This window comes from Zootoca vivipara, chromosome 7, assembly GCF_965207765.1.
Source record: "Zootoca vivipara chromosome 7, rZooViv2.hap1.1, whole genome shotgun sequence".
Lineage (NCBI taxonomy): Eukaryota > Metazoa > Chordata > Lepidosauria > Squamata > Lacertidae > Zootoca > Zootoca vivipara.
The window spans coordinates 83,158,239-83,179,703 of NC_142590.1; the positions used below are offsets into that span (position 1 = coordinate 83,158,239).

At 44.5% G+C, this 21,465-nt stretch overlaps 2 protein-coding genes across 3 annotated transcripts in view; one reads left to right on the forward strand and one right to left on the reverse strand.

The window, feature by feature from the left end:
• Window positions 1-18,534, forward strand: NELFCD (negative elongation factor complex member C/D). Its single transcript, XM_035122383.3, has 15 exons — window positions 1-154; window positions 3,011-3,123; window positions 3,418-3,527; window positions 3,965-4,074; window positions 4,659-4,766; window positions 6,286-6,438; window positions 6,839-6,969; window positions 8,064-8,229; window positions 9,654-9,788; window positions 11,621-11,760; window positions 12,872-12,986; window positions 13,564-13,659; window positions 15,133-15,273; window positions 16,635-16,764; window positions 17,476-18,534. The coding sequence occupies exons 1-15, from the start codon at window positions 83-85 to the stop codon at window positions 17,508-17,510; spliced, it is 1,755 nt and encodes a 584-aa protein (XP_034978274.1). The 5' UTR covers window positions 1-82; the 3' UTR covers window positions 17,511-18,534.
• LOC118088574 (cathepsin Z) overlaps window positions 18,497-21,465 on the reverse strand; it is a 14,473-nt gene continuing 11,504 nt past the window's right edge. The window contains exons 6-7 of one of the 2 annotated variants that reach the window (XM_088674685.1): window positions 20,294-20,447; window positions 19,121-19,257 (exon numbers count right to left, since the gene is read on the reverse strand). In XM_088674685.1, the coding sequence (XP_088530811.1) occupies window positions 20,334-20,447 (114 nt within the window). In that variant the 3' untranslated portion in view covers window positions 19,121-19,257; window positions 20,294-20,333. Of the gene's footprint in view, window positions 20,448-21,465 lie in introns of both variants that reach the window. The other variant, XM_035122384.3, reaches the window with a different exon arrangement.

The window sequence follows — 21,465 nt, forward strand, 5'->3', positions numbered from 1 at the left end:
GTGCCTCTGCGGCCTCGGCGCCTGAGGGCCCTGGGAGCGAGGAGGCGGGGAGCCGGACGCGTCCCGCAGTCGAGAGGAGCCCATGGAGGAGCCCGACTACCTGGGAGGCAGCGCCGCCGCCGAGTGGGGGGACGACGGCGGCGACGGTGGGGCGGTGAGAGCGAGGCCGCGGAGGGAGGTCTTTCGGGGGGGGGGTCTTATTGTTCTTATTGTTGTTATTTATTATTCTCCGCCCCCGCGCCCTCTTGTGTTTCTGAGGCTGCACAAGCCGAAAACCTCCTTTCCGCCTCCTCCCCGGGGGATTGATTTATCTTCAGGAAAGCTGTAGGTAGTAAATTCAAAAGCAGCACCAAGAGGGCAACGGGGGATGTGTTGCTCCTTATTAATAATAATAATTATAATTATTATTATTATTGCATGAACACCATTCGGAACTCCCATCGTTCTAGGCGCGTTTTGCGATAGGGAATTTCATTAGGGTGAGAAGTTTCTGAGCTCTGGGCGCAGTACTGCGCCTTAAGATTTCAGATTTAAACTGCAGAGTTGGAAGGAAAGGAGGACCTTTTCCTGCCTCCCCACTTCCGAAAACTGGAGGAGAGACCCTCTTAAGACTAGTACAGTATTAGGGGAAGCACTACTAGACCATGTGGGAAGTGGGCATAATGTTTTAGCTGCAGTTCATTCATTTTCAGCTTTGTATTCTTGTCATTAAAAAAAGGGCACCTGGACGTTCTATTTTTGCTCCCATAACCTAGGTTTAAGGTGCTATTTAGCTCCTAGTTTTCATATCTGAGTTTCTAACACTGACACCATTGCTTTACATTTCCAGAGGGGCATGCATTTCCAGATAGGACTGCAGAAGACTCCTGCTAGAGGCTCTGGAGAACTGCTAGTTGCCCGTAAACTAGGAGTAGCCTACACATGATGCTGTCTGGATGTTTATTTGCCTCCAACTCCCATCATCCCAGACCATTAGCTTTGTTCTCTGGGGTGCACCCCACACTGGCTAGGCATTGGCAAAACTAACCTAGACGGACCAATAGTCTTCCCCAATAAAAGACAGCATCCTGTGTTCCTGTGCCTGTATGGCTGTTAACGTTGTAGCCACAGGATGAAGCAGTTTAATATCATCATCATCATCAATTTTTTTGCACTAGCCAAAGGCCATGGCATCATTCACAATGGGAACAAAAAGAAAAGCAACGATAACCATAAAAAACATCAGGCACTGCAGATGCAATAAACAACGATCACATCTCCAAAAAATTATTTATTGCATACGATATACCGTAATAGCAAGGGGTTCTCAGGTAGAATGTGGCAGCTTAAATGTCCGAATCACCTTTGCAATGGACCGCTATTTTATCTAGTTCTTTTCTCCTGATCGTCTTAGCTGCCAGCACATATAGTGCTACTTTATAAGTTACGAAGTCATCAGTATCACTCAGCAGCCATTTCACCCTTTCCACCCTGTTTGAGTGTGTTCCATTCGTGAGCAGGGGTTTTATAAATCGGTCTCTTGGTTCTATATATAGCAGGCATTGCAATAAATAGTGATACAGGTCCTCTACACAAGGTTGTCTCTCCTTGTACTGTACTTTGTTATACCGACCATCCACCACCGCTGAGGGCATCGATTGGAATCGTAATTCTGTAAAAGCGATTTTTAGTACGGCAAGTGGGAGCTTTGTCAAATAACTAGCTCGGATGTGCTCCATTTTGATAAGTTGGAACCATGGTGAACTTTTGGTAGAGACAATCGTGGTTAAATCCCTTTCTGCATCAGACCTGAAGAGACAAGCTCTTAATTGCCTCTTATCCATCTTCATGATCAGGATGAAGCTTGACAGGCATATGTCAAGAATGCTTTGATGGTGTTTCCTGCTTGGCAGGGGGTTGGACTGGATGGCCCTTGTGGTCTCTTCCAACTCTATGATTCTATTATTCTAATATGTGTTGCTGGGGTTTTGTTGTTTTGTTGTCTTTCCTAGTTTTGCTGGATCTCTCAGCGGCTTTTGACACCATTGACCATAACATCCTTCTGAACCGTCTAGAGCGGTTGGGAACTGGGGGCACTGTCATACAGTGGTTCCGCTCCTTCCTCCTGAGCCGTGTTCAGAAAGTGGTGGTGGGGGATGAGTGTTCAGACCCCTGGGCTCTCACTTGTGGGGTGCCTCTGGGTTCTGTCCTCTCCCCCATGCTTCTTAACATCTACATGCAGCCGCTGGGAGAGATCATCAGGGGGTTTGGGCTGGGTGTTCATCAGTATGCGGATGACACCCAGCTCTACCTCTCTTTTAAATTAGAAGCAGTGAAGGCGGTGAAGGTCCTGTGTGAGTGTCTGGAGGTGGTTGGAGGGTGGATGGTGGCTAACAGATTGAAATTGAATCCTGACAAGACAGAAGTACTGTTTGTGGGAGACAGGAGGCAAGCAGGTGTGGAGGACTCCCTGGTCCTGAATGGGGTAACTGTGCCCCTGAAGGACCAGGTGCGCAGCCTGGGAGTCATTTTGGACTTACAGCTGTCCATGGAGGCGCAGGTCAATTCTGTGTCCAGGGCAGCTGTTTATCAGCTTCATCTGGTACGCAGGCTGAGACCCTACCTGCTCGCGGACTGTCTCGCCAAAGTGGTGCATGCTCTAGTTATCTCCCGCTTGTACTACTGCAATGCGCTCTACGTGGGGCTACCTTTGAAGGTGACCCGGAAACTACAACAAATCCAGAATGCGGCAGCTAGACTGGTGACTGGGAGCGGCCGCCGAGACCATATAACACCGGTCCTGAAAGACCTACATTGGCTCCCAGTACGTTTCCGAGCACAATTCAAAGTGTTGGTGCTGACCTTTATTATTATTATTATTATTATTATTATTATTATTATTATTATTATTTTCTAACCACATTCCTTAAAGCCGGGGGGGGGGGAAGCTAACTTTGCCAACAAGTGTATTATAACAGAAATCCAGTGTGGTGGGAAAAATAACGGTTTGCAATTCTGCACTTTCGAACAGCAAGATGATGAATATGGTGAAGAAGATGATGCTGGTGTCCAGCAGGAATGTTTGCAGAAATTTTCCACCCGAGATTACATCATGGAGCCCTCCATATTTAATACTTTGAAAAGGTAACGGCAGGGTGATTGCGTTGGTGTGGGTGGAAGAGGGAATGGTAGTATTGGTCCCTGGCTCAGTTAAGGCAGTGTTTCTCAACCAGTGTGCCTCCAGATGTTTTGGGACTACAACTCCCATCATCCCTAGCTAGCAAGACCAGTGGTCAGGAATGATGGGAGTTGTAGTCCCAAAACATCTGGAGACACACTGGTTGAGAAACACTGAGTTAAGGGGCAATTTACTTCGAAATTTGATACTCCTTGATTTTTTAGAGTTTGGCTCAAAGTGGTGCCTGCATCTTTTAACAGGTATTTCCAAGCAGGTGGCTCTCCAGAGAATGTGATCCAGCTCTTATCGGATAACTATACTGCTGTAGCTCAGACAGTAAATCTTTTGGCCGAGTGGCTCATTCAAACAGGTATGTTCCCAAACATTGTTGGGGTTTGTGTGTGTATGTGACTGCTACTTTTTTTGCACAGCATGCAAAAAAAGACATGCCTGCTATAGCAAATTTTCTACCTATTAGTCACTTAAAAATATTTTGACTACTGCTTTGAGTGAGGGGGGGAATAGACCTATGATTCAGAATCGGCTGCACATTAATGGATGAGTTAACTGAGTTTGAGTAGCTAACACTTGGGATGCAAATAGATATGTCATATGAAAGCTTGCCAGCAGAATCAAAGTACTGTAAAATTAACATCTTCTGATTGTAATTGCCTCTTGGTTAAGCTTGGTAGGGAGAGGGGGGTGTACTGTATGCGCTCCCTTGTCACAAGGTTTAGTCACAGGAAGCATGAAAGAATTTCTGTTTGACAGACATGTATTCATACACAGGAATCTCTCTCATTGCAGGTGTTGAGCCCATTCAAGTCCAGGAGACAGTGGAAAACCACCTGAAAAGCTTGCTGATTAAGCACTTTGATCCTCGGAAAGCAGATTCAATTTTCACAGAGGAAGGAGAGGTAATTCACATAACTTAATGCTGCCAAGTATGATATCCGTCTCAAAGGCATTTCTGGCTATAGTCAGTTCAAACAAGTACCGTATTTTTCTTTGCCTTGTAAAAGACTGGTTTTTTCCCTGTAAAAAAAATGCTAAAAAGTGGGGGGTCGTCTTATACATGGGTAGTGCATAGGCTGGACATTTGATTGGTTGCTGCTGTGGCTGTCAGTGGCTATTGTGCGTGTTATTGGTTGCTGCGCCAGTGGGTGGTGTTGCTTGACCGATATTGCGGCAATTGGGCGGGTGATTGGCAGCTTCTGCTGGCGATGGGATAGACGAGAGGTGGATTTTGTGACACATGTGGGTGAGCGATTTTCGACATCCCCCCCCCTAAAAAAGGCTCAACAACTCTGGTAGGTAACTGATAGCAAAGTTGTGGTTGACTAGGCATTCGAGCTCCAAGATACTAATGCAACATTTTCCCCTGGAAAGCACTGCTTTTTCGTTAGGAAATTTTAAAGCTGTTTTGGAGCATCAGGTTGATTTTACTCAGCCTCTAGGGCTGTGTCATTCTGTTGCTCTGTTTTTGTTCTTTTTTTGGCAGACACCAGCATGGCTTGAGCAAATGATAGCGCACACTACATGGCGGGATCTGTTCTACAAACTGGCTGAAGCTCATCCAGACTGCCTCATGCTGAACTTTACTGTCAAGGTAATTAATAATCTGTTTCAGTTAATTGGAAAACCATGTTATGAGCAAGAGGGGCGGGAAGAGAGTGACGCAAAACCATTTGCTGGCTAAACTGTCAGCAAGAATGCACAGCAGACACGAAGTGCTCCTTCATATCAGTGCAGGGTGGCGCTCATTAGGAACAGTAGGGTGGGAAGTAGAGAGGCCAACAGTAGGTGGAGCCAACTAATTCTGCTTTTGCCTCCATCTTCCGCTATTTTGAGTTCTACAAGGCCATTGCTAAGGAGGAGGAAAAGGCTGACAGGCAGTGCCATCCACTAGGACTGGTTGTAAGGAAGGAGGCAGGCAGGTGAGGGCAAACTGAGGTTGGTGGTCCACTTGCCCTAACGGACCAGCCTCTGCTTTAGATGAAAATGTCATGTGGTGTGTGCTGGATATTAAGATACCAATTAGGGCTTGTTTCCTCTGTAAATCGGAGGTGCAAGCACATTTGCACTTATTTTCATTTTTATTGGCAGGCACATTTTGTGGTCAACAAAGATGGACCCAAGGTTTTCACGGCCAGCTTTCCTGAAGCCGTGCTGTGAGCATTAATAACAATAATGATAATAATTAATTATTATATTTATTTATTTATACCCCACCCATCTGGCTGGGTTTCCCCAGCCATTAGGCTTGAAAGAAGCATTCTGTTGCAGTTAGCAAACTAAGGTTCCATCAACACCATACATTTAATGCACTATTTACCACTTTGAAAGTCATGCGAGAATCCTGGGAGCTGTAGTTAGTTAAGGATGCTGGGAATTGTACCTCTGTGAGATCAGCACAGTTAACAACTACAGTTCCCAGGATTCTCTATGACTGTTACACATGTATAATAGTGCTTAACTTTATATGTGACTTAGGTTGCAGTCCATGCTTGTGTGCAGGAGATGACTATGTGGTGGGCATGAAAGTCTATCCGGTTTGCAAATATGTCCACAGGCCCCCAAATCATAGAATTGTATAGTTGGAAGGGATCCTGAGTGTCTTCTAGTCCAACCGCCTGCAATGAAAATGTAATGGTATCTGCTGAAATGCATGCATGGAGGTTCAAAGTGTTGGTGCTGACCTTTAAAGCCCTAAATGGCCTCGGTCCAGTATACCTGAAGGAGCATGTCCACCCCCATCGTTCTGCCCGGACACTGAGGTCCAGTACCGAGGGCCTTCTGCCGGTTCCCTCATTGCGAGAAGCCAAGTTGCAGGGAACCAGGCAAAGGGCCTTCTTGGTGGTGGCGCCCGCCCTGTGGAACGCCCTCCCATCAGATGTCAAAGAGAAAAACAGCTACCAGATTTTTAGAAGACATCTGAAGGCAGCCCTGTTTAGGGAGGCTTCTAAGGTTTAATAGATTATTTTATTCCATTTTTCTGTTGGAAGCCGCCCAGAGTGGCTGGGGTATAAATAAATTATTATTATTATTATTTATATTCTTCTGAGCGTGAACTTCTCTTTGGCCTCCAAGTGCTGCAGTTGACTCAGCTGCTGATGCTTTTGTTACAGCTTATCTCTGACGCTGGGTACCAAGGGGAGATAACCAGCGTATCAACAGCATGCCAGCAGTTGGAAGTTTTTTCTCGAGTACTGCGTACTTCTCTGGCTACTATCTTAGATGGTGGGGAAGAAAACCTGGAGAAGAATTTACCTGAGTTTGCTGTAAGTCTCTTTTTTCTCCTCTAATTCTTGTTTTTTATGATGCATCTGATGTTCCAAAGGTCCCTGATTTGGGGAGGATGTGAGAAGCCTTCCACAAATTCTACCGAAACAGGTGACCCCTTTTTGGACCATTTCCCAATATGCCAAAGTTGCACAGCCAGACTCCCATTTCCCTGCTGACTCTAGAAAATGAGTTCTGTACTCCAGAATGTTTTGATGTCCTCCTAGATTCTCTACTATTGTGCTTGCTCCGGCTACATTAAAATTAGAATGATACAGAGAAGATTCTCTCCTATTCCCATCTCAGCTAAGCATGCAAAACCACTTTTTTTGTTGCCTGTGCTTTCATAAATCGGAAGATACTGTTATTAGTACCTTTTGTCTCTCGGTGTATTTGCAGAAAATGGTGTGCCATGGTGAACATACCTATCTCTTTGCCCAAGCGATAATGTCCATATTATCTCAAGAAGAGCAAGGTGGCTCTGCTGTGCGCAGGATTGCTCAAGAGGTTCAACGGTTTGCTCACGAGAAGTAAGACCTTGCTGCATTTAAAGCTCTTTTTCTTAATTTATCTGTGGCTCTGCTTGCCCTGTGCTCTCCCAGTTTAGATGTAAGCTCAGTGAAAACAGAAACCTGGTCCAACCCACTTGTGCAGTTCATTTTAGGAAGTTAGTTGAAACTAAAGTATGGCGTGAGAACGTAGCGCTGGCAGAATAGCTGGTGCACAGGTTTTCATGGTTTTTCCCAGAGCAACCCTTCTGCCTAAGGTGCATCATTGGGAGTACACAAAACCTTCTGACTCTTGGGAATAGGAGGACTTACAGCTGTATTTCATGCATAAATCAGCAGGTATTTCCAAACTGAAAGACTCCACAGTGTCCTGCAGCAGTGTCTTAAGATAGGCAAGGCAGGACCTTTCCTTCCATGTTTGAATTATGAGGGCATAAAGGAAGGCATTCTTAATAACTGACGCACAGCTGTGCAAATTCCTACCCCTAGAGGGGTCATTGCTGCCCGAACATCTTTCAAACATTTTGTAAGATTGTTTAGCTTGTGTTTTCAATTAGTAGCTGGGGTTAAGCAGATCTGGGGCTTAGGAAAAGGCAGGATAGGGGTCCAAGTTGAAACAATCGTCAAAGTACAGCGGTACCTCGGTTTACGAACTTAATCCATTCCAGAAGTCCATTCTTAAACCAAGGCGCGCTCTCCCTAATGAGGTCTCCCACCGCTGGTGCCCTTCCACTGTTCGGCTTCCTTTTGTAGACCGAGGTAAAGATCGCTAACCGGAACACTACTTCCGGTTTTGCGGAGTTCTTATACCGAATTGTTCGTAAACAGGGCTGTTCTTAAACCGAGGTACCACTGTATATGTAAACTTAATAACGCAATGCAGCAATGGGCTAGATGAACTCTGGTGTATTTGATGATAAACACTTCTGGGCCCAAACTCAATCTGAAGGATGCTGCTCTGCGTATCTTGATCATGGGGTTCTTTTGGGTCATCTTTAACCTGCTCAGCACCCTTGGAAGTCGTTTAGTATTGTCTGCTCCTGTTGGCAACCTAGCACCTCTTAGTCTACAGATCACCTAAAATTCTCTCCTCTTCTTGTTTTGACCTTCTCAAGAGGCCACGATGCTAGTCAGATCACTTTAGCTCTGGGAACGGCTGCTTCGTACCCTCGAGCCTGCCAAGCACTTGGTGCCATGTTATCGAAAGGAGCGTTGAACCCAGCAGACATCACGGTCTTGCACAAAATGTTTTCGAGCATGGATCCTCCTCCAGTAGAGCTGGTAAGTATCAGTAGCTTCTTTTGAAGAAGCTTTTTTTTTTTTTTGCTACGCTTTCAACGGCATCAAGAACTGTGCAAAGCACCTCATTGCTCCTACTCCTTCACTGCACAGTTAGAGCCTCCTCTTGTGAATTAACATGCTTTTAAGTATCTCATAGGGCACATTTGCATCTTGGCTTGCCTCCTTTCCCTCAAACCTTTGCTGTTTTTCACATGAGTTGCTAGCAATTGCACAGACACTATGAATGTAAGGAAAACAGAACTATCCCTTAGCACCTCTAATAGCGCAATGCCTAATAATAATTGCTAGCATATTTAGAATTCCAAGTCCACAATGCTTCACATACACTGTCTCATTGCATCCCCTTCTACAGCCTTATTATGGTAGGCTATATACTAGTCGAGAGGCAGTGGCTTGCCTAAGATTACCTTCAGAGTTTGTGACTGAGACAAGGTATCAGTCAGGGATTTCATGACTTGGAGTTGTAAACTGCTCTATGAGCTTTCCCCGACTCCAAAAAGATGCTGACATGTTAACCTTCCTCATCCTTGGTACTATAACACAGCATGCCTTGAATAATGAGGACAAAAATAAAAACAAGTGTGTTCGCAGTCTATTATCTTGGCCAGGGATAGGCAAATTTGGGGCCCTCCAGGTAGTGCTGAAGTACAACTCCCATGATCCCAGATTGTTGGCCGTCTGGGCTGCCACTGATGGGAGCGCAAGTCCAACAACGTCTTGGAGGACCACAAGTTCGGCCCCCCGCACTGCTCTAGACCTTCCTGTTGACCAGGCTTTTGTACTATGTGATTTGGGTAAAATCAACTCTCTTGGTGTTTTTAATTGAAATTGTGTTTTGATTACGGCATTAGGACTCTTACTAAACCTTGTCTAGGAAATCCACTTTACTAGAAACATGATAACGATACAGATTCTTTTTTTCTTTTTTAAAAGATTTTTATTGAAGTACGAGAATTTTTACATACATTATATTCTCTCCTTCCAATTTTTAATTTCCCATACCATTTTTCCTTTCCCTTCCCATTCCCTCCCCCACCCATAAAAACAAACAAACAACGATACAGATTCTGCGTTTGGTGACTCTTAAAACCATGATTTTGCATGAGCCGCCTCTTGTCATGTTTTTTATTGTTTATCTATTTATCGCAACCATATTGCCTTTATATGCTATTTTTCTCCAGGGAGCTCACAGGTGGCCCACATGCACATCCCCTTTCCTCATTTAATCCCCACAACAACCCTGTGAGGTAGGTTAGGCTGAGGGGCAGTGGCTGGCCCAAGGTCACCCTGTGAGATTAATGGCTGAGTAGGGATTTGAATCCTGGTGTCCCAGGTTCTAGTCCGACACTCTAAGCATGACAGCACTCTGGCTCATACAGATGTCTTGTATTACTGTTTCTCAGATCAGAGTTCCCGCTTTCCTGGATCTCTTCATGCTATCGCTGTTTAAGCCAGGTGCCAAGATAAATCAAGACCATAAACACAAATATATTCATATTTTGGCATATGCAGCTAGCGTTGTGGAAACATGGAAAAAGGTAAGCTCACCTATGTTATGTTTCATCGTAATTTAGAATAAAGGTACTGACACCCCCAAGGGTATAAGGAAAGTTTTCTTATATGCAACCGCGGCCGTGAGGGTGCTTATTGCAACATATTGGAAAAATTCCCTACTTGAACTGAATGGTTACTCAAATTGACAGAATATGCGGAATTAGCCTCTTTTTTGGGGGGAAATCTGATATAAATCTAGACAGGAGTTCATTCTAGAATGGGATAATTTTAAGAATTATTTGAGAAGTAGCTGTAACTTAAACACGGTAGAATTATGGTGCTGGAGGAGACTCTTGAGAGTCCCATGGACTGCAAGAAGATCAAACCTATCCATTCTGAAGGAAATCAGCCCTGAGTGCTCACTGGAAGGACAGATCCTGAAGCTGAGGCTCCAATACTTTGGCCACTTCATGAGAAGAGAAGACTCCCTGGTAAAGACCCTGATGTTGGGAAAGATTGAGGGCACAAGGAGAAGGGGATGACAGAGGACAAGATGGTTGGACATTGTTCTTGAAGCTACTAACATGAGTTTAACCAAACTGCGGGAGGCAGTGGAAGACAGGAGTGCCTGGTGTGCTCTCGTCCATGGGGTCACGAAGAGTCGGAAATGACTAAACAACAACAGCCTTTGAATGATTTCTGTAAATAATATATATGAAGGAAAAGGATTTCAAAATAGAAAAGAGAAATTTCACAAAATGATAATGATAAATTAGAGCAAGATGTTTAATATAAAGGAAAATATGGAGAGGATGGGAAGTCATAGGTTTCTGTAGAAGAAATATAGTTGAAATTGTATGTATCTTCTGCGAATATTGCTATTTTTATTGGATTGATCGAAATGAAGATGACTAGGGGAATACAGTGGAACCTCGGTTTACGAATTTTCGTTTTACGAACGCCGCGTACCCATCTGGAATGGATTAATTCACTTTCCATAACTTTCAATGGGAAAATTCGCTTCAGTTTATGAACGCTTCAGTTTATGAACAGACTTCCGGAACCAATTACACCCATGCTTCGGGTTAAGTACGCTTCAGGTTGAGTACGCCGCGGACCCGTCTGGAACGGATTAATCCACTTTCCATTACTTTCAAGGGAAAGTTCACTTCAGTTTATGAATGCTTCATTTTAAGTACTCCACGGACCGTCTGGAATGGATTAATTCACTTTCCATTACTTTCAATGGGAAAGTTTGCTTCAGTTTATGAACAGACTTCCGGAACCAATTGTGTTCATAAACCGAGGTACCACTGTAGAATAAAACTGTAAACTTGACTCCTGTCTTGCAAGAAGTGATAACTTATAACCAGCTTAAAAACAACAACTTGTTTCTTTTACAGAGCACTTTAAAAAATGCTCAAAGTGCTTTTTGTACAGTACCTCTGTAAACAACAGGCCTGCAAGGTGAGCTACTATTGGCATCCTTATATTACAGGTTTGGGGTAGAGGGACTGAGGACGAAAGACTAGCCAGCTGATAGCTTGAGCCATCTCAGTTTTATGCTATCAAATGAACCTGTCGACCCATCAGCTATTGCATGCCTTCATGGCTCCTTCCCTTAGGATATAAATGGGTCATCCATCTTCCACTTTGGTCAAAAAATTGTCCTTGCCTATCTTCATGGCATCAGATTGAAAATTCTTCTGCACGTTACCTAATGATATTATCTTGTTTGTGGAAAGCGAAAGGCATGCAGAGAGCTCAAAAGCTTTGACTCGTCAGGAAGGTGGACGAAATTGCAATCTGTACCATGTGCTACTTCTGCACTCATGACTCTTCTTGTCTCCCATACCACATTTTATCACACTTTTAGAACAAGAGAGTGAGCATAAATAAAGATGAACTCAAGTCCACCACAAAAGCGATCGAAACTGTTCACAATCTTTGTTGCAATGAAAATAAAGGCGCCTCCGAACTCGTAGCAGAACTGAGCACCCTCTACCAGTGCATCAGGTAAATCTTGGAAGAAGATTTTGACTAATTTGCTTGAGAGTAAAGCTTGCATTAACGTGGAAACACTTCAGTTTTGTGCTTTTCCTTGGTACAGATATTTATATGCCATATATTATTTATACGCCAGCCAATAACCTTTCTGGACAGCTTACAGTAATAAATATTGAAATTCAAATGAAAAACATATGTTCACTGCAGCCTTTGATACCCTTAGGATGAAGGTCATTTCCATGGGCTGCTAACTGTTTGGACCTTGACCCTTGCCTGTTGTTTGTTTGTTTGTTTGTTTGTTTGTTTGTTTTTTATTAAGTGGAATCCAACAGAGCAGTGAGTCTCTTGTTCTATGAGTGAATTTCTTTTTGTACAACAGAAATTCTTCCCTGCTCTGTGCCCCCCCCATTTTCCATAACCCCAAAGTTTGTTCTAGGAGTTCCCCCAACCCTTAGGAACAAATTTAGAGAAGGTGTGCGGCAAAGTCCCGTTGTGCAAGTGGAGATCCTTGCCCTGTTCAAATGGAGAAGTTGAATACCACCTATTTAGTATTAATAATATCACCATCATTTTATTATTGTATTAGTTAATAATATACCGCTTAATGCTGAGCTAGGATTCTGTCTCATGGGGAGAGACTCAGTACCCTTGCTTAAAGCAAATCAGTTTCCTTAAAAGGTTAGGATCTGTTTTTCCAACATTGATCCACAGAAGAAACAACAAGCACCCTTTCCTGTGTGGGGGTCAGTATTGTTCTGGAGCTTAGGCATTTTCCAGATTGGGCTGACAGCTCAGGGTCACATGAGGTCAGACTGGAAAGACTGCAACAGCAAAAGAGAAATGGTTAAGTCCTGGCGGACATTTAGATCTGGAAGCTTCCAGTGGACAACAGGTTAAAGCATTCAGCTGTAGCTTGTTCGGGACAGATGGGCCTCTGTAAGATGTATTTTCTTTTTTGAACCAATCAGTATTAATTGATGTATTCTTGTTTTACAGTTACTTCTGCTGAGTTTACTCTCTTGTGTTGCGTACCACCTTGAATTTTTTTTAAATAGGAGTGCATAATGTAAATATATAAATCATTAAATAATATTTAGCGTGGCTTCCCTGTATCTTTTAGATTTCCAGTAGTAGCAATGGGCGTACTGAAATGGGTTGACTGGACAGTGTCAGAGCCCCGATATTTCCAGCTTCAGACTGATCATACTCCAGTGCACTTGGCGCTGTTGGATGAGGTAAGGTCAGGGCTGTATGTGTGTCTGTGCGCATGCACGCTGCGCTTAATTCGGCACAACAAATAATGTGTTTTGTGTGATTTACTTCTGCTCATCCTGGCGGGGAAGGGGCAAAGAGTTTTGCAGGGTGTTGAAGCTCCACTTCTTAGACACTAGAAATCACACTCACATCCCCTCTGGTTGTTCAAAGTTCACCAGGCTTTGCATGCATATGCATTAAGGTGCACCATTTTGCCAACCGTGAGGACTAGAAGCTTTAGTTTGTTCTTAAGGGAAAGCTACCTAGTATTTGGGGGATGCTGAGCATTTGATCCAGTATCAGATTCTTCACCTGTCCAGAATTGTGGGATAACTGCATAGCCCTCATGTCCAACCCCCCAACCATGCAGGAATATGCAGCTGTCCCATATGGGGATCAAACCTGCAACCTTGGCGTTACCAGCAACACGCTCTAACCAACTGAGCTATCCATAATGTGTCTTAAGAATGTGTGTCTTAAAGCACTTGTCTCTTGGCCAGGTTTGTGTGTTAATACCGGAGTCTAGAGGAACTTACATATTTGCCTTCTGATTTGCAGATCAGTACATGCCATCAACTCCTTCATCCTCTGGTCCTGCAGCTTCTGGTCAAACTCTTTGAGACGGAGCACTCTCAGCTCGATGTCATGGAACAGGTGATGAAAATTGAGGGGTTTAGATTTTCCTCAGGCCTTTTTTTCTCCTCCTTACTTCTGTGCTACAGAACTGAAGCAGGTTGCCCAAGCAATCTTGGGAGCTGTCGTTTTGTGCTGGTGGGGGGGGGCGTTCAGGGGCTGCAAACCTTTATGCCACTTTTGTAGCATACTTTTGTAGCGTCTGCAGAAAAGAGAGTGAAGGATTCTTGTGGGAAATAACTGTGCCTTGTAGTTGCTGGGCAGAATTCTGCTTTTATTTAAGAGAGACTGAACAAACCAGAGGATGGGACAACCCTGCAACATTCCCCTTACAAATGATCTGTTGCCAAATCCTATTCCAGTCATCTCTCTGATCAGACAATACTGCCTAGGGCTGAGGAAGTTTGAGTTCAGCAATAGCTGCAGACTGCTTTCCCCATCCATAGCTGTCAACCTTTCCATTTTCTCATGCGGAATCCTATTTGGAATAAGGGAATTTCCCTTAAAAAGGAAAAGTTGACAGCTATGTCCCCATCCCTGTACTAAGAAATGAAAGTTACATCTCCATATTCTCATTGATGAAGGAGATAATCTTCTTGTGGGGCCAAGAAAAGAGAGTTTGTTCTTGTACATTCTCCTGTACGTGGGTTCAGCTGGCAATAACTAGACAGATGGATCATCAGTAAGGGCTTTTCAGTATTACCTTCCATCTCGGCTGATATCCTTGCCAATTGTCCGTTGTGCCAAAAATCAAGAGTTGCATAACTTCTTCACCCAAGGCTATAAAAGTTTACATAACTTTGTTGGTATAATATATTTAGGTCTTGAGCTGGCATTGATTGGCAAGTCAGTGGGCAGGCAAAAAGTAGTACACGAAATGCTTAACTTATTCATGGATTTCAACCTTGCAGTTTAGTGGTGACCCTGGGCTTCAGAAGGGGAACAGATACAGGGAAGATAGATCGAGCAAACTGCCATTAGTTACGACAGCTGAATGTAACCTCAGTGTTCAGCAGGATGCGAGAACCAGATGTTTGAAACATAGGAAGCGATTTGCTGCCGCTTGCAAACTCTCCGGAGACATCTGAAAGAGCAGCTCACGGCAGAAGGAGCAGCGAAGGCAGAACTCTCAGAAAGAGAGAACAAAGTGGGGCATTGCTGAGGGCAGTCAGCAACCCTTTCCTTCTCCAGAGCAAGATCGAGAGAGCTGGATGTGGGGGGTCCATTCCAGGCACAGGCCTGCTGTTGGAACTCATGGCTGCCAAAGGGAGCTTCCCTACATCCTCATTCAGAGGCTACTTGGTGTGAATCAGACCCACAAGCAAGGGCAGCCCTTCTTCTCATTCAGCAAGGCAGGTCTTGTCTTCTTTAAATGGTTAATGCAGCTTGGAATCTTTGCTAGAGAATGAACAGATCCCTCAGTTACATCATCTTTTAAGATTTTACTTAGGCTGAGTTTCAAAGATAAACATCCTGCCTTGTTTGTCCTTTCAGCTGGAACTTAAAAAAACCCTTCTGGACAGGATGGTTCACTTGCTCAGTCGAGGATACGTCCTTCCAGTGGTTGGCTACATACGGAAGTGCCTCGAGAAGCTGGACACGGACATTTCCCTGATCAGATACTTTGTGACGGAGGTCAGTGACTATGTGGAACCTGCAAAGCTGTGTTCATGCAGATTAGTTTGCACTGGCTCATTAAATTGGCAGCCTTAAGACGATGTTGTGGCCTTTTGGCTATTTTATTTGCAACACAGGTATCCCACCTTTGTCCTTAACAAGCCTTCCAACCAAGTCAGTAAAAACAAAAGATCCAAGCCTATAGTCAAGTCATCCACTAAAAGCCAGGAAAGCACCTAAATGATAATGTAGCCACAGTGGTACCTTGGGTTACAAACATTTCGGGTTACAGACTCCACTAACCCGGAAGTAGCACCTTGGGTTAAGAACTTTACCTCAGGATGCGAACAGAAATCGCACGGCAATGGGAGGCCCCATTAGCTAAAGTGGTACCTCAGGTTAAGGATGGTTGCAGGTTAAGAATGGACCTCCGGAATGAATTGTTTGTAACCAGAGGTACCACTGTATAGCCAGAGTGCCGTCACAGAAACGGCCATTGGTGGTCACCACCCAAGTAACCTCTGAAGGCAAGGCACTTGGAGCAAGGCTTCAAATATCACATGGCTCTGACAGTTTTGTTCTGATACTGTAGATGGGACAAATAGATGTTAAAACATACAGAAATGATTTGGAATCTTACCGATTACTGCTAGACTTGTGGGCTTACGTCCAGTATAACACAAACCAACTGCCCTATCAGTTCAAAGATTTACACTTGTACGATGGAATATTCTCCTCTCCCACCTGCCCACTAAATCTGTTCTGGGTTTTCCACCAACCCTGCGGAGGAGGTTTGGGGAGGGTGCAGGGTGGGGTTGGTGGTTGGGGAGATTGGAAGTCCTGTTGCACAAGGGTAAATCCTTGTGGTGATGGAACATTTACTTCATGCTGTGTTGGGTGGAAGGCATGGTTGCCAGAAACTGAAGGAATAATGTTGTCCTTGTTTTTGCCTACCTCTACTTTGCCTGAAACAGCTGCTGATGTATTGTATGCTGTGGATGGGGTCCAACTAGCACATCCTGCTCATGCAAGCAGAAATCCTTGCACTATGTGCCTCCCCCCCCCCTCCGGTGGATGCCCTGCACCCTACCCAAAATCTGCCCCAGAGGGTTGGGGCAACCCCAGAAGAGATTGGCAGAGAGGGGGAGAAGTCCCGTTGCAACAACAAGATGCTTTAGTCAACACTACGCTGCGTGCAACTCTGTGTCCGTAGGTGGATGTCTTCTGTGTTCAGAATTGCAGAAGTGTGTTTAGTAAGTTTCTGTTAAATGACAAGCTACTCTCTGAGATCAGGAAACAATGCATCAGCCACCATCTCTATTTCCACATGTTGAAACAGTGTAAGCCACAGTCTTCTGCTATCTCAATTATCTCCCCAGGTGCTCGATGTCATTGCTCCTCCATACACCTCTGACTTTGTGCAGCTTTTTCTTCCAATCTTGGAGAACGACAGCATTGCAGGAACGATTAAGACCGAAGGCGAGCATGACCCTGTCACGGAGTTCATAGGTAAATTGTTTCCCATGCTTTTGAGTTTCCATTCAATTTATTCAGAGCTAACAAGCTGACATAACTGAGGATTTCTGAACAAAGCTCCTCATGAGTGTTGCAGTGATCTACCTTTCCAGGGCCTTGGCCTGCTCACCAGTGTAGAACGAATGTCACTGGCCAGCAGAAATTTAAGCATATGTAGCCTGCAATAATGCAAACCATAGATGGGCTAGCAATCAACATTGAGGAACTGGAGCGCCCAAGTGCCTCATGGCATCCCAAAGCCAAGTTAATGATTTGTGGCATATATTTTGGTAACACACGAGAACCTCCTGCTTATCGGTGTATTGAGTGGGTAGCAGAGATGCTGGGGGTTTGGAGGGCTGTTTTGCAAGGAGAGATTGGCCTATGAATGAATGATACTGAATAAATCAGTGCAGTGGTGCCTCGCTAGACAAATTTAATTCGTTCCACAGGTCTTTTCTTATAACGAAAAATTCGTCTAGCGAATCCCATAGGAATGCATTAATTGAATTTCAATGCATTCCTATGGGAAACCGCGATTCGCTAGACGAATTTTTCATAAAACGAATTCGTCTAGCGAGGCAACCTCCGCTAGAAAAAACCTTTCGTTAAGCGAGGCACCACTGTACCCATTTTGTGTGAATTGATTTAAAAAAATTGAGCCATGTCGGTCATCATGTCTTGTTTCATCTGTTTTCTTTAAAGCTCACTGTAAATCGAACTTCATCATGGTCAACTGAACCAGCAAGAGACACCCAGTTGCTGTGGATGAACTGCAGAGTGACATAATGCAAATGGCATCAAAGAACTTGGGAGAAAGAGCAGTTTGTTGGTTGCTGTTTTAGGTGGACTTGGAGTTTCACACTGCTGGGCTTCCAAAATGTTGAAACTAGGACAGAGTTTAGCTGAAATTAATTGCGTTTCCCAGCCCCCAAACCTTGGAGCATCAGGAAGGGCAGAGTATAGGACCTGTGCTGTTTGTGTAGCAGAATTGAATGTATGTGAGGGGAAAGCTAGCACTAGTGGTCCTAGCCTTAGTTCCCTGGGGGGAATGCATTCTTCCTCTTGCAGCATATAGGGCTAATAATTTCCAACAGGCAATGATTCCTTCCCACACCCTTATGCACAAGCGATAGTTGTGCCTAGAAGGGTAGTGTGTGAATACCTCTCACACACACTTTGATCCTTGACAATCAGATAAACGAGAAATAGGCAACCTGCTGACTGCCAGAGGATGCTAGAGTAAAAATCCCATCTGTTACCTTTGGCCTTGCTGGCTGGGGCTGATGGGAGTTGGGGTCCAGATCTGAAGGGCCACAGGTTCTGCACCCGATTCACAAACTTACTTGTCCCCCCCCCCAAAGTTATAAATGTCTTTGTGTGCGTCTCGTACTGAAAGTCATGGTAGTGTTGAGCCACTTAGTTGCCAGGTAGCTGCAGTATTGCTGGTTCCTACTGCATTCCAGAAGACATTTGCAAAGCCCTTTCTTCATATATAAATGATACACAATATTGGCAGAGCTTACTTGTGCATCACAGTGTTTACATGCTATCGCCGGACCCTGGTGAAGAATCACTGGCCTTATTGGAGGGGAAATCTCAACCTTAACCAATAAGCTTCATTACTGTGTAAAAATGGGTCTTGTTAAAGTTTCCTGAGTGCATCAAAATCAAAACAGCACTAATTTTTCTTGTACCTGTAAGAGGGAAAACGACACAAAGTAGGTTAAGTTATATTTTTTATTAAATTCATTTTTGATTAAATAATGTTGCATGAGTTTCTTTAAAGGTATTACTGTCCCAGACACAGTAGATGCTTTGGGGAAATGTATTATCTTTCCAAAGTTTTGTGGGTTTTGCTTGTTGGCTTTAAATGGTATTGTACTGATATGTTGCGTATAAATTTCATTCACACTTCCGTGCACTGCCCTGGAGGGTGGTTAAGGAATATTTTAAATATAAATACTGTGTAATCATGACACTTAGGTGGTGGAGGAAACTTAGCTACTGAACCAGAAAAAAAGGCTGATGTAGATGTGTGTGTTTTTCTCATCAAGTACAGAAAATAGACAAATCTCTCTCACAGGTTGTGTGCTACAATCCAGAAGGGATCTGAATACCCAAAGCTTAAGGCTGTTTAGCTTATGAGCCACCAAACTCAGCCTGTATTAGCTGTGAATTCTAGCCTACAAGGTACTTGGGCAACCCTTGTTTGTGCCGTGCCCAATATGGAGCAAAAACAGGCTGGTGGCATGGCTGAGCTTGGTAATAGGTTAACAAAATCACACAGCCTGCCTTCCCCTGACACCCTGGGGGGCTTGTGCAGAAATAGCTTGCAGCCACTGTTTTGCCCTTACTTGAAACAGTGCGTGCCAGAAGCCCAGGGGAACGGGATGGGCTGGTGGAGGCAACACTCAGCTGTAATCTCACAAGGAGTGTTGGCCTACTGCTCCGTAGTCAGCTAGTGGATTCTGATCTGATCTGCACCTTATGAGAAAGAGAATGCAGAAGGCAAGATAAGTAGCTGTGGCCCTGCACTAAGCAGCCTTAAAAGCCACACCCAGCTCCAGGGGAGAGGAGATAGGTCAGTTCAATGTGGGGTAATAACAAGAATGCCATGTGTTCAAAATATGAGCTGATACTGCTAGGAAGCACTAGGAGACCTGCTCCTTAATGCTTACCAGCCAGTTCAGCAGCATGTAGATGGATGAGTGCAAATCCTGAGCTTGACCAGGGATGGGAGACCATAATTTCCATCAGCCCGAATGATCTGGGATTATTGGGGGGGGGGGGGGTTGCAGACCCAACAACCTATTGGAAGCTCACAGGCTGCCCACTTTTGGGCAAGACTGAAAGGAGGACCATCAATAGCTTGTCACATAACAGCTGGTTCTGTAATACAGTACCATCATTGCTACTGAACCGCTCTTTAAGACTGTCAGCAAGAAAGCTTAGCCCTTTAGAAAGCAAGGAGGCACTCACGTTTCCAAGCTTTTCTGACTCAAATCATCTTATCCTCTTCACTATGCCTGTACAGTGAGAAATTTATGACCTGCATAATTTCATACAGAATTTAATTTCAAGTTATTTAAGAGCTCTGCTCCCCAGCATTACAGTATAATTACGATAAAAATTAACTACAAGACTACTTTTTAACCCAGGAAAATCTTCTCAAAAGTCAGGGGTCATCTTATACGCCAGGTCGTATTTCTTATACGGCGAGTGTATCCCAAACTCTATATTTTAACTGGACAAGTTGGGGGTCGTCTTATACGCCCAGTCGTCTTATACGCCGGAATTTACGGTAATTTCCATATGCAAAAGTATTAAAAGCTGTTTGCTTTGCTTCTCTCAGTGCAATCAGTGCCTGTCATTCTTTGGGTCATTTCATAAACAACATTGAATTATTTTAAGAGAAAGGTTTAGTTGAGGAAAGAATAAAGGTTCACCGTTCCATGATTAATGGGCGCTGCAGAATATTAACTCATCCCTTTGCGAAGCAGTGGGCTGGGATAGTCCTTGCCTTCTGAACATGTGTTTCCAAATCCTCCTCCAGCACAGAGTTAAGGAAGAATTGGGTCTCCGAAAGCACATTCCTCTTCAACGCCAAGGTTGTAGGATGCTCCTTTCCCCCCTTTATATGCACTTGTTACAATTCTAAGCCAGCCCTTCTCACCCTGTAAAGAGATAAATTTGCATCAGTACACAGGTATATCAGGACAACTTCATGTTCAGCTAACACTTCACCTTACGGTGCTGCCCTGAAAATGCTCATTGCACAACTCATGTCAGAAACACCTACAGGTAACTTCATGGGCAGCAACAGATTGTATTTCCAGATCTGTCATGTCCGTGTACAGGACAAGAGATCTTAACAAGCAGCAGAAATCACAAGTCTCTGGATCACGGGCCCCTGCCATCTCCAGCCACAGAACACATTGATCTGGTTGGTTGGGTATTTGTTATTGCTAACTTAGGGTGTGATCTGCAGGAGTGTATGTCTATTTCCTGCTCCAGAGCTCAGGAGAACATTGGCCTGTATCCTTGGTAGAGAGATTATTGCAATTATAAGCTTGAATCCAGTAGTGCCCTGTGTGAAAACAAAAGCAGTTCTTCTCATGCAAAGTAGGAGGGGGGGAGTTCCCAGTTTTCCTGTACATCAGTCCGGAGCATCTCCCCTTGCTCAGCTGTAGATACAGGGTGTAGAAGGAATTGCAACTTTTAAGAATCAAAAGAATCTATTTTGACTGACTACTCATTGGCAAAGTATCTGCTTTGCATCTAAAAGGTCCCAGATTCAATCCCCAGCATCTCCCAAGTAGAGAAGGAATCCTTGTCTGAAGCGCTGGACAAAGACAGATTTAGGGCAGTGGTTTTCAACAGGGGTGCCTTGAATGATGGTCAGGGGTGTGTGGGCAACCCTGGCTTCTTTCCTTCTCTCCCTCCTCTGATGCTCTCTAGTATCTCTGCCTCCCAAAGGCTTGCATAGCTGTTTGTTGCAGCAGCCCCGGCTACAAGCTCCCCAGGCAAATGGTGCCTCTGGGGCTGGCCAGGGGGTGCTTCCCACCTTTCTTTGGAGCAGCTTAAGAGACCAGGGGCAGCGGCAGTGGCTGCCCGAAGGACTCCCAAGGAGAGGGGAGAGGAGAGGAGGTTGAGGGGTATACTCAAGGGTGTTTGAAAAGGGTGGAGAGGCTG